General features: G+C 32.1%; 1 protein-coding gene across 1 annotated transcript; it reads left to right on the top strand.

The window, feature by feature from the left end:
* Positions 1-14,668: 14,668 nt before the first annotated feature.
* On the top strand, positions 14,669-15,420 carry LOC107019680 (nuclear transcription factor Y subunit C-4-like). Its single transcript, XM_027916884.1, has 2 exons — positions 14,669-15,211; positions 15,289-15,420. The coding sequence occupies exon 1, from the start codon at positions 14,669-14,671 to the stop codon at positions 15,188-15,190; it is 522 nt and encodes a 173-aa protein (XP_027772685.1). The 3' UTR covers positions 15,191-15,211; positions 15,289-15,420.
* Positions 15,421-17,049: the final 1,629 nt, after the last annotated feature.

The raw sequence follows: 17,049 nt of genomic DNA, 5'->3' as shown, positions 1-17,049 counted from the left end.
GGGCCAGAAGATAGTGTCACATAGGTTGAAAAGGGATAGAAAAAAATTATTTAGAAAAAAATTATTTATAAAATGATTTCAGGGAGATAATAGGATCTTGGTATAGTATCGGTGTGTCTCTGAGATTTGGGCATAGTTCAGAGGGTACTAACACATTTTCCCTTTTTTCTTACTATAAGCATTGACACCCCTTTATGAAAACTTTGGGTCCGCCCCTTGTCACGAATTGTGGCATGCAAGTGAAAAGGTGTGCGAAATTACAAGACAAAATTGGGTATAAGGGTAATAGGACCTTATTTTAGTTAAGGCGTATCTTTGAAATTTCGATTATAGTTTTGAGGGTGCTTATGTCTTATCCCTAAGAAATAAATATAGATTATACTATTGTATAGTCTTAAATGAAAAATACATTATAGTCCTTTAAATTTTGTGGCTGCATTCTTGGTCTTGACATTTAGAGGCATAACTATGTTTACCTCTCGAGTACCTCACACCTAATAATTCCTATTTACACCTCTTGATTAAAATTAATGAAAGCTTAATTATTAAAATAATTTGACCAAAGTACGTAACCGCATCCTTGAACTTGGCCAAGGTGCGTAACCGCATGGTCTGCTTCCTTGATTTTCTTAAGTAACTCAAAAAGTTGTGGAACCACATTCTTAATTGAGATAAACTTTAATTGTTATTGTTACATGGACTAACAAAAAAAGTTTTAAAAAATTAATACATAATGAGTTATTCTTATAATTAACGTCAATATACTACATTAAAATATTTCTTTAAATATTAGAATAAATAGTTCCAACATTCTAAAGATGTTTATTGTTTAGTGGTATGTAAGATTTAAACAATTATATTTCAAACATTATAATACCAAAATTAAAACTCAAACAAATTTGGAGCAATTTCGTAATATTGAAATCAAGTCTTATATAATCATGAAATAAAACTATACTATGAACATTTATGAACATTTATTATGTAGGAAACATCCTTATTCATTAAGTAGTTGGATATATCAATAATACACTAAGTCAATAAACATTAGTACCCTATTTAGATTATTATTTTTTATGAACAAATTCACTATTAAAAAAAAACATATTAAATCAATATAGTATACCATTGTGCCTAGCAAAATAACATAAGTCAAACTACAATTAATATGAGTTAGACATCAATTATACCACCTACTAATAACCATTATTATACCAGAAAAGTATCCAGACTAATTCATATAAACGAACTAATAAGCATATGTACAGGAGAACAACTGACACAAAAATTTGAAATGTATCTTATCAAAACCTCAACTATTTTATAAAAGAAGAATATAGCATCCACACGCCCGATAAAAATAAGTAACTATATACCTCTTTTTTAGCATACAATGAATAATTATCATATTATACAAATTTTATTCTAAACTTAAAGATATATCAGGTTCACATATATCTAAATATTATAACATTAAATAATATTAACATTTAAACACATACGCAATCTGAACTATTTTAATATATTGAAATCAATTCTTGCACAATCATGACATAACATCATACAAAAATGGAATATAAATATTGTTACCTCTTGAGAAAATTAGTTCACGAGAAGAAAGAACTAACAATCAGAAGCCATGAACTTGAAATCGCAAAAATAAACCTCGAAGTTAACCTTCATTTTTGAGTGGAAAGGAAAAAATATATGTAATATGAAGAGGAATACGTATGCTGATGTGTGAAAGGATAAGTATGTCGCTGAATTTTTCTTCTTCTATTTTCCTGTACGTTTTGTCTGTGTGTTGGTTTTTTTTCTTTGTAATGGTTTTGTATTTCATAGGTTGTTTTCTGGTGGTCTTGACAGGAGGCTCTCCTCAAGATGTTTTGATGATTCCTCACCAATGCAGGGATCCGGTCCTTTGCAGAGTATGAAACTAGTCCCAGCTGTAAAAAGTACTAGACAACTGTAAAAGTTGTCTGCATCAGAGAGGTTGGTGAGGATCAGTGTACTTCGCCAATCAGAAGTGACACACATTATTTGTTGTTTTCATATTTGCTTGTAATTGTTTTCAAATTGTAGGATTCATTTATAACTTGCTAGAAACGTATCAAACCTTGGGCGTTTCATTGTAAGGACATTAGTTAAGGATAACTTGGGTTCTTATTAAGCAGTGTTGTATCTGCTTATGCTCAGCTAAGTAATAGGGTGTATTGCTTAGTGAAGAGGCTAGAGGGTTAGTCTCTTGTTTTGTAACCGTCTTTTACTTTTTTTTGTGAGAAGATTAGTTAAAAGTGGTTGTTGAAAAGTCCTGTTGAGAACGGGTCGTAGTTTTACTCCCTTGAGCAAGGAGGTTTCCACGTAAAAGTGATTATCTCTTTTACTTTCTGTCTTTATAATTTATTTACTGGTTTATAGTGTTACAGGGACCACGTCTTAGCTAATATAAGTGGACGCATACATTCCAACAAGCGGTATCAGAGCCTCACTTTTCACTTTGGCTAACACCAAGAAAATAAAGATACTGAAGGAATGACTGCTCTACCAAATTTGGAGGAAGGACAATCATCCACAAGACCACCTCGTTTCAATGGTAAATACTATGGGTGGTGGAAAAATAGAATGCATGACTAAATTAATGCAGATGATTCAGAATTGTGGGATGTTATCTTGGATGGTCCTTATGTTCCAATTAAGGAGGTGAGGAATGGAAGTTTCACCACTTTCGTGGTTAAGACCAGAAAGAAGTTTACTCAAACTAATAGGAAAAAGTATGAAAAGAACTACAAGGCGAAAAAACTTCTAGTTTGTGGTATAAGTTCTGATGAGTATAACAGAATCTCAACTTGTGAATCGGCAAAGGAGATTTGGGACTGTCTTCAAACTGCTCATGAAGGAATCAAGAAGGTGAAGGAATCAAAGGTGGACATGCTTACTACTCAATATGAAAACTTTGTGATGAAGGATGGTGAAACTATATTTGAAATGAACTCTCATTTCACTGCCATCACAAATAAGCTCAGAGGTTTGGGAGAACATATTCCTTTGTGCAAGCAGGTTTGAAAAGTCCTCAACGTTCTTCCTAAATCTTGGGAAAGCAAGGTGAATGCAATCACTTAGGCAAAAGATCTGATGACCCTGCCTATGGAAGAGCTTATAGGAAATCTAGAGACTTATGAGCTAAATAGGAAGCAGGGAGGAATAGGGAACGAGTCAAAGAAAGAAAAGACAATTGCACTAAAATCCTTTCTCAAAGTGAGATGACTAAAGAAGAGGCTGAAATGGTGTACATGACAAAGAGGTTTCAAAAGATCATCAAAAAACATGGAGGATTTCAAAAGAAAGGATCAACCAGCAGAGTAGCAACAAAAAATGACCTTTGTCACAAATGTGGTAAGCCTGGTCATTTTATGAGAGACTACCCAAGTCAAAAGTAGGAACCTCATAAAGTTAGATATCGTAAGAATGACCTAGTCCCAAACAACTTTCGAAGGAATACACATGATGATCAGGTTGTAAAAATTTGCCTTTGCTGTCAGGGGTGATGATTTGAGTGAGTCAGAAAATGAAGAAGAAGATCATGATGATGTCTCTATGATGGTCATTGAACATGATGAAGCATTTTCAACTCAATATTTTTTTAATGGCAAAATCAGACGATGAGTAGAATGCAAATAAGGTAACTCTCTTTGAATTAAAAGATGATCTTGGTTAACCTATCTGTTGAAAGTCTGAGGAAACAGGTTGCTCTTCTAATTGACTCTGTAGATGAGAGATCTACTGAAAACTTATTGTTGACTCTAAAATTAAGTTTGTTTGAAAATGAAAACGCAGCTTTCCTAGCACAAATTTCTGAAATGAGTAGAAGAATAGGGATTTTGGAGTCTAACAACAAAATTGATGAAGATGAGCCTAGTACCTCTAAAAATGATAAAAGAAAACTTAGCGTTTATGAGGAAGAATTGGAGGATAAGCTTATAATATCTTAATCTAAGTTAGATGCTTCTCTTGAAACGAATTCTCGGCTAAGGAAAGATCTTAAAAAATCAAAGAAGAGTTAAGTCACTCCCTAAAATGGACTGACTCTTCCAAATATCTCTCTAATCTCTCTCAGCAAAGTTTCAATGAGAAAAGAGGTCTAGGAAGCAAATGAATAGAACCACCATATAATCCTCATAGCAAATATGTGTATGTGGTTGATAATTTCTTATGTACTCATTGTGGAAGAAATGGACATGTAAAAGAAAGGTGTGATAAACTAAAGGATGCTAAGGAGAGGGATGTGAAGTTTGTGAAATCCAAAAGTCAAACTAACAGGGAGCAATGATCTGGTTCATGTGATGAATCTATCAGAAATTACAGTCCTGTAAAAAAATTGAAAAAGGGATGTGGTTCTTGTTTCCGTTTTATTAAAAAACTTCTCACCTCCTTGGACTGGAAGATTTCTTGTCAAGCCTTTTGAAAGTTATTGGGAACTCCGTATGAAGTGGCACAAAATTTAAAAACTTTCAGATTGAAAGTTTCTGTGGTGAACATGGTATAAATCATAAATTCTCATCACCTAGAACTCCTCAGCAAAATGGAGTGGTAGAGAGGAAGAACCGAACACTGGTGGAGATTGCAAAAACTATGATGATTGACTCTCAACTTGCCATGAATTTTTAGGCAGCGGCAGTTAACACAGCGTGCTATGTGACAAACATATTTCTCATCAGGATTTCATACCGATAAGGCGTATCGAGTATTCAATAAAAGAATTCACTGTGTGGAGGACAGCATGCATATTGAATTTGATGAATTCAGAACAGAGTATGACAATATTGATGATCGTGAAGTGAAAGAGCTGACTGAAGATAAAGAGATCACTCAAGAAGTGGAAGAAACTCATGCTGAACCTATTGAAGGACCTAGTCCTTTGAACGTTCTTTCAGATACTGGGTCTCGTACTTCAAATGAAAGTGAAGGTATTTCTGACAATGATAGAGAAGAAGAGATTACTAGAAAGTCTTTGGTGGAAACATCAATCTTCACATTTACTAGACAATTTAATCTCTCCCCTGGATTAAGGAATTCAAACTAGGTCAAAGGCATGTAACTTGGATGCATATTTAGCGTTCATATCTGTAAAAGAACCAAAGAGTATAAACGAAGCTTTAAAGGATCCTGACTGGGTGGTGTCTATCCAAGAGGAGCTTCATCAATTTGAATGAAGTAAAGTGTGGCACCTGGTCCCCCGACCAGTGGACAGAACTATTATAGGAACTCAATGGGTATTCAGAAACAAACTTCATGAGCATGGAACCATTGTCAGAAAATAAGTCAAGATTGGTGGTGCAAGGTTACAATCAAGAGGAAGGAACCAATTATGAAGAAACTTTGCACCTATTGCACGAATGGAGGCCATCAAAATTCTAATTTATTTTGGTGTACACAAAGAGTTTAAATTATTCCAGAAGGATGTGAAGAGTGTCTTTCTAAATGGAAATTCGGAGTAGGTGCATGTTAAGCAGCCTCCAGGTTTTGAAGAATCTGAGTTGCCTGATCATGTGCTGAAATTGGATAACGCTTTGTATGGGTTGAAGCAAGCGCCTCGAGCTTGGTTTATGTTGATGATATAATCTTCGGAGCAAAAATCAGATGGTCTATTCAAGGAGTTTGCTGAGTTGATGAGTAGCGAGTTTGACATGAGCATGATGGGCGAACTCACATTCTTTCTAGGACTGCAGATTAAACAATCCTCTCAAGGCACTTCAATATGCCAAGAGAAATACATCAAAGAGTTGTTCAAAAAGTTCAAGATGCTGGATGTAAAAGTTCTGGACATGCCCATGAGCACAAGTGCAAGAATTGATAAAGATAAAGCAGGCAAAGAGGTCAACCAATCCATGTACAGAGGGATCATTGGATCACTTCTATATTTTACATCTATAAGACCAGATAATAGTGTTCAGTGTGGGGATGTGTGCTAGATTTCAAGGTGCACCAAAAGAAACGCACCTAAAAGCTGCCAAAAGGGTTATGCGATATATGAAAGGAACGCATGACCTGGTCCTCTTCTATCCAACAGGTGACTATTTTGACTTATAGGTTTTGCTGATGCAGACTATGCAGGCTTCTTTGAGGACAGAAAAAGTACCTCAGGAATGGCACATTTCTTGGGATCAGCTCTAGTTTCATGGGGAACGAGAAAACAAAACTCGGTGGCCTTGTCTATTGCTAAAGCGGAGTATGTTTTTGTTGCTGCTTGTTATGCTCAACTCTTATGGATCAAGCAACAATTGAAGGATTTTGGGGTGTTTACAAAAACCATTCCTCGCTTGTGAGACAACACGAGTGCAATGAATATGGCTAAGAATCCATTTCAACACAAAGAACCAAGCATATTGATGTGAGGCATCACTTCTGCAAAACAATGTTAAAAAGATGAATATGGTGATGAGATTCTGCAGCACAGAAGATCAATTAGCTGATATCTTCACAAGGCCATTGGGAAAGGAAATCTTCCTTAAAAACAAACTGAGACTTGGAATGGTCAAGCTCACATAACTTTCGAACAAGACTACTCAAGGAGATCTTAATTGACTATGCTTAGGAGGACAGGTACCTATGTTCCAATGAACATCGAGTACTTGAGAATTCACGATGTGTACCTTACTGCATGTATACAGTCATATTATGAATAGGTGAGGAGATGAATTGGCAGACAAAACATAAGGGGGACCTGTCCTTTACATGGTTAGTATCATTTAATACTACACTGATAATTGTCTGCATCATTGCCACGTGTTCCGGTCTTGTTCGTCACGTCAGTCTCAGAGGTCTTTTCAAATTCAAATGAAGAGTTTGCACTGTTGAGGACCCGATACTCTTTTTGTTTTAAATATCCCACTCTTCTCTTAACATTTCATCAAATCATTTGAGCATTCTCTTCTTGAACAAAATTTTCTCTTGATTTGTCTGAAATTTTATTGTTCTTCCTTTGTGTCTCTAAATGTCTAAGTCTAACTCTTCGTCTCAAGTTCATATCACCCCAGAAATTGAAAAACCCAGTTCATTCGATTTCTCATTTTCTGTGTTAGTAAAGTCATCTTTAACTTACCTAAGTGGAGATTGAACACAAACCGTGTGCGTGTTGCCTGTTTCTCTTGTTGAAGGTGGGTCTGCTCCACCAAGAATGGATGAAGTTAGTTTCTCTCCTAACATTAGTTTTATCTGAGGGAGATTCTCATTCGTCTGAGGCCCAATCGATCGCCAAACCTGACTTTAAACCAGGTTCTGATGAAATAGATGGTGCGTCTATGACTATGTCATCCTCGATGTTGGAAATGCTATTCGAAGGGGATCTACTTGAGGGAAAGGGGCAAGAATCCTACATTCACACAACAGGGGCAGAATTATCTCAAAAGGAGAAGGAAAACAGAAGTTTCACCTGTAAATGTACTTGGTCCCATGGTGCAGTTTGTTGGAACAAACATGAAAAGGGAAGAAAGAGTTGAAAAAGGGTTCAGAAGGTTTCTGAACGGTCTAGTGTTTGCAAATGGCATTACAACAAAGCATGGCATTCCATATGGATATCTTCTAAACTGGGTGTTCATTTATTTTGAAGTGTCATTTGGGATGGGAGTACCAGGTACTGTTAAGAAAATGTTCTCAAGTCCTACTCTACAGGATTGCGAGTGTATTGAAAGGGAAGCACCCGGTCGATCTCAGGTTGCAGCGGTTCTTGAGCAACAAGCTACTCTTAAGAGAGAAGTGGACGATCTAACTATACTCTTGGCTGTTAAGATGGTTGAGGTGGTCACTCTTAATTCTGAGCTTTAGAAGGTGATCTCCAGAGGACCTGGTCCTAGCCAGAGTAGTAAGGAATCAATAAGCAAGTTGAAAGCTAAAAAAATAATCTTCTTTAAGCCACCAATGCCTCTCTTAGTGAAGAAATTCAGGCTCTCAACAAGTAACTCATTCAGGCTCATGAGAATACTAATGAGCGATTGATTTTGCTTATGCATACCCTTAACCCTTCTCCCTCTTCGGCCTAAATTTGTTCTGTTGTGTCTTCCAGTCTAATTGTACTTCTTTTTCTTCCAGTGGATCGATGTTGACCTTTGTTAATTTTAAGTGTCCAGTATTAATATGATTGAATCTTATCCTATTTTTATGCACTGTTTATGCGTAGTATTATCATCTCTCTTTGCTAACATTTGCATGTTCTGTGTGTCCATAGCCTTGGATTCTCTTGTTATCATGTATTAGTTTTATGTATGCTTTTTGTCCCTCCTTTTTGATGATGTCAAAAGGGGAAAGATTGTGGTAGTACTTCTCGTAGTTCTCGACATGTGTAAGGGGGAATCATGGTTTAAGGGGGAGTAATAGATCTGGAATCATGATGTAAGGGGAAATCATGGTTTAAGGGAGAATGAGAGATCTGGAAAATTATGTATTTTTGAATGAATGTGTGTGAGGAACAAATGCAGGTTGGTTTGTCATCATCAAAAAGGGGGAAATTGAAAGAAGGCTCTCCTCAAGATGTGTTGATAGTTCCTCACCAATGCAGGGATCCGGTCCTCTGCAGAGTATGAAATTAGTCCCAGTTATGAAAAGTACGAGACAGCTATAAAAGTTGTCTGCGGTCAGAGAGGTTGGTAAGGACTAGTGCACTTCACCAATCAGAGTGACTAGGTCGTTTTGTTTGATGGAAAAAAAAATCTTGATGATATAGATCAAACAAAATACAGCACATTACTCATTCATTCAAAGGGAAAATACTCTCAAGCATTAAGAACAACAAGATATCGATCAGAAGACTTTTAGCTCTTCTTATTATTTGTTGTTTTCATATTTACTTGTAATTGTTTTCTAAGTATAGGATTCGTTTCGAACTTGATAGAAACGTATCAAACCTTGGGTGTTTCATTGTCAGGGATTTAGTTAAGGATAACTTGGGTTCTTACTGAGCAGTGTTGTATCTGCTTGTGCTCAGCTAAGTAATAGGGTGTATTGCTTAGTGAAGAGGCTAGAGGGTTAGTCTCTTGTTTTGTAACCGACTTTTCCTTTTGCTTGTGAGAAGATTAGTGAAAAGTGGTTGTTGAAAAGTCCTGTTGAGAACAGGTCGTGGTTTTACTCCCTTGAGCAAGGAGGTTTCCACGTAAAAGTGATTGTCTCTTTTACTTTCTGTCTTTGTAATTTATTTACTGCTTTATAGTGTTACAGGACTAGGTCCCAGCTAATATAAGTGGACGCATACATTCCAACAGGTCTCTACAGTAGTAGTGTAGTAGTATGTGTTGATCATCTTGTACTTCTAAGATACTTAGAACAAAACTTTGAAGAAGTTGTTAAGACATAATAAAATTTCAGAATATTTTCACAACTAGAAAATTGAAACTAGTAGAGAAACTAAAATTAGAAAAACTATATGAATTTTTTTCCATAAAGAGGAACTGTTGTCGATCTGAGTTTAATGAATCGTACTGATTCCAATAAACTTTACAGAAATACGAAGTTATCAAAGTTTAATGAACAAGTGAAGTACATAAAAACGGAAATTAATTCACAAATTTAAAATTTATAATGCATACCAGAATCTAGAAAAACATAAAGAAGATCAAGTTCACTCAATGCACAATGTCCCCTTAAGGAAATTATTCCGCTCTAGTATACGAGGTTTAATTTGGAATATGTCCTCTAGTATAAAATAAGTTCAGGGGGTACTTGTGCATTTTCCCTTTTAATTTCTTTTAAAAACATCATTTTGTTGTCTTCCTCAAAGCACATCTTTATCCATTGAAACATTTCCACCTCTATTCACTATTTTCATTTCACTAGATATTAGGTATCCGCGCCAGCGCGGGCCCAACGGATGATAATTATTTTCCTTCAATTTATGTGACAAATGAAAATTGAAAAATAAACTAAATTTGTTATACGTGCTTTTGTTTAAAAAAATATTTTAAATTGTTAATTTCTGTACCTTTTATGTCATTTTCAAATAATATATGTTATATCATCTCTTTCATTTTATATGATATAAGTGATTTTAGAAAAGTCAACGGAATTTCTTATATAATTCTCACATATTTTTAGTTGTCATTTTACTGTGATTTATAGTACTTTTTAGTTCTTATGTCATTTTCAAACAATATATGCAATTTTCTTTTGTTTCTATAAAAATAAGGGAATCAATCAAATTTCATTATGGTTTTTAACTATGTTTTTCTAAAAATATCTTGAATTGTTACATTGATATTTTAAGCTTCTTTTTTATGTAATTTTTAAATATGCAACAAATTAGAAATTAAAGCGAAGAATTAANAAAAGAAAATAAGTTCTGAATTTTAATTTTTTTATGTAGTATATTTAAGATCACAAAATTTAAAGATAATTTAATACACAAAATTTAAATATACATATAAATTTTAATTTTAATTTTGATCGTTCAATATAATATCATATTTGATATAGCATTAGTAAGAAGTAATCGTAATCATGATTTATTTACTTTCATATAACAAATAGATATCACAATAATTCATAAAAAATGGAGAAATACCAAAATAAGGTAATACTAATAATAATAATAATAATAATAACTAAAGATGTTTCAAGAACTATGTAATTTTTTTGTTATTGGCAGATTTTTGTCTGCATGAAATTACATTTTTTTTACCTTTGATCATCATTCACTTCTTATATAGAAAGATATTTCTAGAATTGTTTATTCTTGATAGATTTTTGTTAGAATGAAATTACATTTTTATTCTTGGTCGTCTTTAATACAAACATATCTATCCTATTCATTTTTATTTGTAAAGTTATTTTTTAACATCTTTTTCTTTAATTGCAATCTAATATATATTACTAATTTTATCACACTTATTTATTTTCAAGTATATTAATTAGATTCAAATAAAGATGGAAATAATTAATTCATGATAAATGTTTACGTAAAAAGAGGCATTTTTTATAAGCATAAGGAAAAATGCACAAGTACCTGCTCAACCTATAACTCAAATCTCAGAGACACACTTATACTATATTAAGATACTATTACACTCCTGAACTTATTTTATAAATAATTTTCTACCCCTTTTCGGTTTACGTGACACTAGTTTAAAGAAAAATGTCAAGACACACTGGGCCCACAAGATAGTGCCACGTAGGACGAAAAGGAGTAGAAAATTAATTATAAAATAAGTTCATGGAGATAATAGGACCTTAGTATAGTATAAGTGTGTCTGCAATTTGGGCATAGGTTGATGGGGTACTTGTGCATTATCCCTAAGCATAATGAATAGAAAAAATATTAAGAATTAAACTAAATTAATAGTAAAATAGAGTAATAATAAAATAAATATCACAATAACTCGTAAAAAAAAGAAAGTGAAGTAATAACAAAAAAAAATTAATAATAATAACAATAACTTAGATGTTTCTAGAACTATTTAATTTTCTTGTTATCATTCTAGGAGATTTTTGATAGTGTGAAATTACAACTTTTGCCCTTGATCATTATTCACTTTATATAAAGAAAGAGATTTCTAGAATTATTTATTATCTTTCTTAATAGATTTTTGTTAGAATGAAATTACATTTTTACCCTTGGGCGTCCTCCCATTTCACTCTTCTATATAATAGAAACTAGTCTTTTACTAATTTGTAAATATCAATATCAATGTCATTTTATTGACGTTGATTTCACTCTATATTATTGGTATCGATTCAGCAAATATAAAATTTATTAAATTTTAAATAGTCATTTTAATTTCTAGATCTATTCAGACATTTCTCATAAAATTTATATTTTTTTTGGATCAACCATCTTATGCAATCTTCATTTCTTATTTGAGTTGTCAGACTTTCGAGAAAACCATTCTCCAAATGGATAAATTTGTTAGGAGGGTTCGAAGAAGATAATGTAAATATTGTAGTGAATTTTCTTCTTTAAAGTGACTTACAAAAATATTGAATAGTGAAGAAGAAGAACGAGGAGGAGGAGGAAGAGGAGGAGGAATAATGGTGAACAACAAGGAAGAAGAAAGGGAGGGGTGGAGGATGGGGGGGGGGGGGACTATGCATTTATAATTAATCAATTGATATAATTAATTTTAAAAAGTGTTTAAGAAAAAATATTGAATAAGTAAAAAAGAAATAAAAATTAATGACATGGTGTCTACATGGTTAGGATGTGGCCTTACGTGGTTATGATGTCCGGGTGAAAGTGGTGTTATGGTCTCAGGGTGGAAAAATCACTTCAAACATGTTAATGGAGGTATTTAAATGCCCGTATAGTTTAAGTACTAAAGTAAATTATCCGACCAAGTTCAGGGAAATTTTTATGTTTTTTCTCTTTAGAAAATGGATGTGTGTTAAACACAAATAAAAACAAAAAATCTAGCCTATAAATAATGTCTAAAATCTAAAAAAAAGCCCCATTTTATAATCTATTTCAAACTGCTATATTTTGTAATATAAACATATATTTGCTAAAGATTAAAAAGTATCTTATTTTTGTAATATTGCTTCTAATTTTTTTAAGGAGAGTGTAATTTTCTCATATTTCATCTATGACACACTTCACTATTACTGAAATTTTCATTTAATTAAAATAAGTATATGTCACCAATTTCCTTATTTGCTTACCGAAGTTGCGTTGTACCTCAAGCATCAAAATTTATACTTTCATTAGGATTAGCAAATTTGTAATTAGTTTTCTTTCTCCTTTGTACATATAAGCACCAACATTTATCTTATATCTATTCTGTATGTGTTAATATAGAAAAATCGCTCCTTCACCAAAATATCATGAAAAATAACTCTGAGCAGGAATGCAGTGTCAACGGATATAACGAAGTTATTAGTGACTTTAATAATTACTTTGTCGCATTAGAAAATAACGTGTAAGTTATCATTTACCAACAACACAATAACACAAGTTTAATGCGTATATATGTTTAACCAAATAGGTTTTGTTTAGCTGCAAAATAATTTGGTGGATTGAATGAGGTACATGAGACATTGGGAAGGATTAGGGAAAAAAAAAAGAAATTGAGAAGGCAAACTAATTGTGTTCTTTTTTGTAAAATAAAACAAAGTAAAAGTAATACAAAATCTGACTTGTAAATCTAATTATTCTCGCAAAGAAAACAAGAAACATGAAGTTACTTTTTTTACTTGTTGTCACTATTGGTAAAATAACAAATATCTTCTATATACATTATCATTTCTAAAGTGGTTAACCTTCAAAAAATTCAAAGGGGCACACTATAGATCAATTTAAAGTTAAAAAGAAACGTCGAGGAGGGTGAGATTTTCATCAATTTGGAAAGATGAACAATGATAGTACATAACCCAACTATGTGATCGAGATCGAATAGACTAGGTTCATATATGTAATAACAAATCATTAGTTAATATGCATTATTAAACTATGTTATCCACTCTTATTATGTCTGAATATAGTGTTAGACCACAAATTAGTGAGGTTAAGTTAAATTTTTAATCAAATTCATGTTTTGTATATGTCATGTATTTCTCTGTAGAAAATGTTTAATAATTGTGCAAATAGATTTTAAAACACTCATGAATCTTAGGATACACTCATGACATGTTAGTACAAAATTTGTGATAACAACAATGATTTTGTTAGTATAATTATGTGATATATGTAATTAAACTATGAGTTTATAAAAAATATTCTTAGTATATATAGAAGGTCTAAACTTCACAAATGGCAATTGTTTTATAAAATTAATCTTGTTTTACCAAAGTATGATTCTCATACTAAAAGACATCAAATTTGACGCATTGTACACATATCTGAAAGAAATAATACATACATTGGATTCTAATTTTGGTTTTGAATTTTAATTTCGACCTTCAACATTCATACTGCACAAACATGCACTTTAACTATCCAACTTTTGAATAAATAAACACATGAGTCCTACATGACACAATACGCCTAAGACACCACGTAGGATAAAAAATGACATGTAGGACATGTGTGTCTATTTGTTCAACTTTATATAAGTTTAAGTCTCTACTTGTGCACATCCAAAGTTGAAGAGCGCAAATGTGATTCGAAGCCAAACTAAAGGGCGTATTTATGTATTATGTCTTTCTGAAAGCCCATTTATGACAAATTTTTATTTCTTTCTATTCATTATTGTTTTTTGTGATATATGGAGGATTCTAGAAAGTATTTATTAGAATCACTCAAAAAGAATTAATTTTATTAATATCTTCTTTCATTCTTTAATGCCTTTGACTAGAACTGGCTAATATTGAATACCTTATTGACTAGAACTTACTAGTATTTACGAAGATGATTTTCTTTTAATTTTATTATTACATATTAAATTTCAACAAATTTTCATTTGTAGACTTAGCTTTAATGTAGATTTTAAAAAGAATTATTTTAATTAATATCTTCATTCATTCTTTATTACCTTTGACTAGAACTAACTAATATTTAATACCTTATTGACTAAAACTAACTAGTATTACTTAGTTGATTTTGATTCAATTTTATTATTACATACTAAAATGCAACAAATTTTCATTAATAGTCTTAGCTGGAATGTAGATTCAAAAATGTCTAGGTTCATTCATTTAATTGGATCTAGAAATTCTATAATTAGATTTGATTTTTTCTCAGCACAAACTTGCATATATGTATAGTCTTCATTTTTGTGTGTTTGAGCTTGTAAACATAGAAAAAATCACCATGGAAAATAACTTTGAGAAATCGACAGTGAAAGCAGGTCAATCGGATGCGCACTCAACGCTGTCGCAACCTAAACTTGAGAAGAAGCAAGAAGCACTGGAGATGTTCTGGAGAGACAAAAAGAGAGAGATGGAGAATGTTAACAATTTCAAGAACAATCTGCTACTTCCACCTAACCGCATCAAGACGATCATGAAGATGGATACGGATGTCCGAATGATCGCTACTGAAACACCTGTTTTGTTGGCTAAGGCATGTGAGTTGTTCATTCAAGAACTCACTCTTCTTTCCTGGTTTAAAGCTGAGAAAAATTGTCGACGTACTTTGAAGAAGGATGACCTCATTAATGTGATTATACAGACCGACTCTTTGGATTTCCTTCTTGATGATGATATTAATGCTACTGACGGCTCCACACTAAGCGGTGTGTCGTTCTATGCTGCTGGAGGCAGCAATGGGCGTACATGATGATAGATTTGATCATCAAAGGTAGAGTTCTCATATCCTTAATCTATGCCTTTTAGGTTACAAAAAGTACTGACAACATACTTTGTTTAATAATACAGGTTCTGATGTTCGCGGTTAGTGATACTTTTGATTAGCGAGTAGCAGTATTAGTGAGCCCCTCGTCTCCTCGAGGACAAATACCCTTATCTTTCTTTTCAGTTATTATTTTCAATTTCAAACATTTGGAGTTATTAGCTAGGGGTTTGTCCTAGTAGCTAATACTAGTAAAAGCTTTCAAACAGTCATATCGATACAGATTTTGCTTGTGTTATTTCATTCGGATATATTAATCTATCTCAGTGTTATGAATTTTATATAAATATTTCAAATTTACCCTTCTGCCTTTATGTTTTAATTTTCAATTGATTTAGGTTAATTTTTGTGTCATGCCACGGCATGAGGTTATCTTGGGTTGTCTTGTGGTTCTAAGCACCTTATCGGGTGTAGGGGTAATCTTGGAGCCTAACATAAGATCTTAAGCTTACAAAAGGATTCTTAGTTCATAAAAGTTTTAAACTTCACCAATTATTCTACAAATTTAATCTTGTTTTATCAAAATATATTTCATTGTCTAAGACACACCAAATTATATTTCAAAACCCACCAAAGTTTCTTAATGTGTTTCTATTCTTTTTTTTTTTTTTTTTTGCAATATGTGGATGATTATTGGAAAAAAGATTTGAATATCTCAAAAGAAATTTTAAAAAGATATTAATGTGTTTAGGTTCATTAGTTAATATATTGTTATAATTAGTATTTAACATTATAATTATCTAACAATTTAATTGTTTCATCATATGAAATTGTGTTTTTTATAACCCGAATTCTAATACTTACATATTTGAAGCGTAACTAAATTGAGTTCGCGCTGAGAAGTCTCATTTATGTAAAACACTCACTCAAAAGCTTTAATCATGGCTTTTATTCTTTGGCCACCTTTATGGGCATTACTCTTTATTAAGGCATTACTCTTTAGTAATTTCTATGATCTTATGGACATTGGAAGTTTTTCCATGCATTCATTCGCGTGAGATTATTGATTGTTCGATTATTAATTTATAGATTATTCACTGTTAATTTTGAATTTGGTTATTTTATAAAAAAAAATTATATCTTGAACAATGCGTATAAATTGATAAATTATATCTTGCTCAAAAGCAAACAATCATATATCATAGAATATTTAGATTTTGAGACAACACTAGAAATAAAAGTATGAAACTGTAAGTGAAGGAGTTTTCATACCAAATGGTATATCTATAATCTATTAAATTTACTACATGTCAAGAAGTTACTTCAAACCAATCAAAAACTGATAATTTAGTAATAATAAAAAATACCAAAATCTTTAGACAAAATAGTTAAACTAATAATTTATTATTAATAAATAAATAATTTTTTCTTAAAATTCAAATTAGCGATTTAATTCAATTTTGAATAAACCTACTTAAAAGGGTCGGACTTCCCCGTCAAGTAATAATTAAAAATTGGTTTCTTTGCTTGTATTAAGATTTGATTTTTTTAATTAAAAATATGAATATAAAATTAAATTTCTTTCATGAAACTACTCAGTGATGTCCATTCCATTGATGAGCTACGTGTTAACCCACTAGTGACTTTAGTCCGTAAAAGACAAAGAGATCCAACTGGTTAAATGTTATGTAAAAATTTAATTATTTATGTATTAATTGTCAATTTTATTTCTTATTTTAAAAAAAATAATACATAAATTTTATGATAATTAACTTGTGCATTTACAAATTAGACATAATTATAAACTAAACCAAACGACCCCTTAATGTGTTAATTTTATGCATAAC

This window comes from Solanum pennellii, chromosome 5 (assembly GCF_001406875.1).
Source record: "Solanum pennellii chromosome 5, SPENNV200".
Classification (NCBI taxonomy): Eukaryota; Viridiplantae; Streptophyta; class Magnoliopsida; order Solanales; family Solanaceae; genus Solanum; species Solanum pennellii.
The sequence above is the reverse complement of the archived record's forward strand: the minus strand, read 5'-3'. Positions and strand labels throughout refer to the sequence as shown.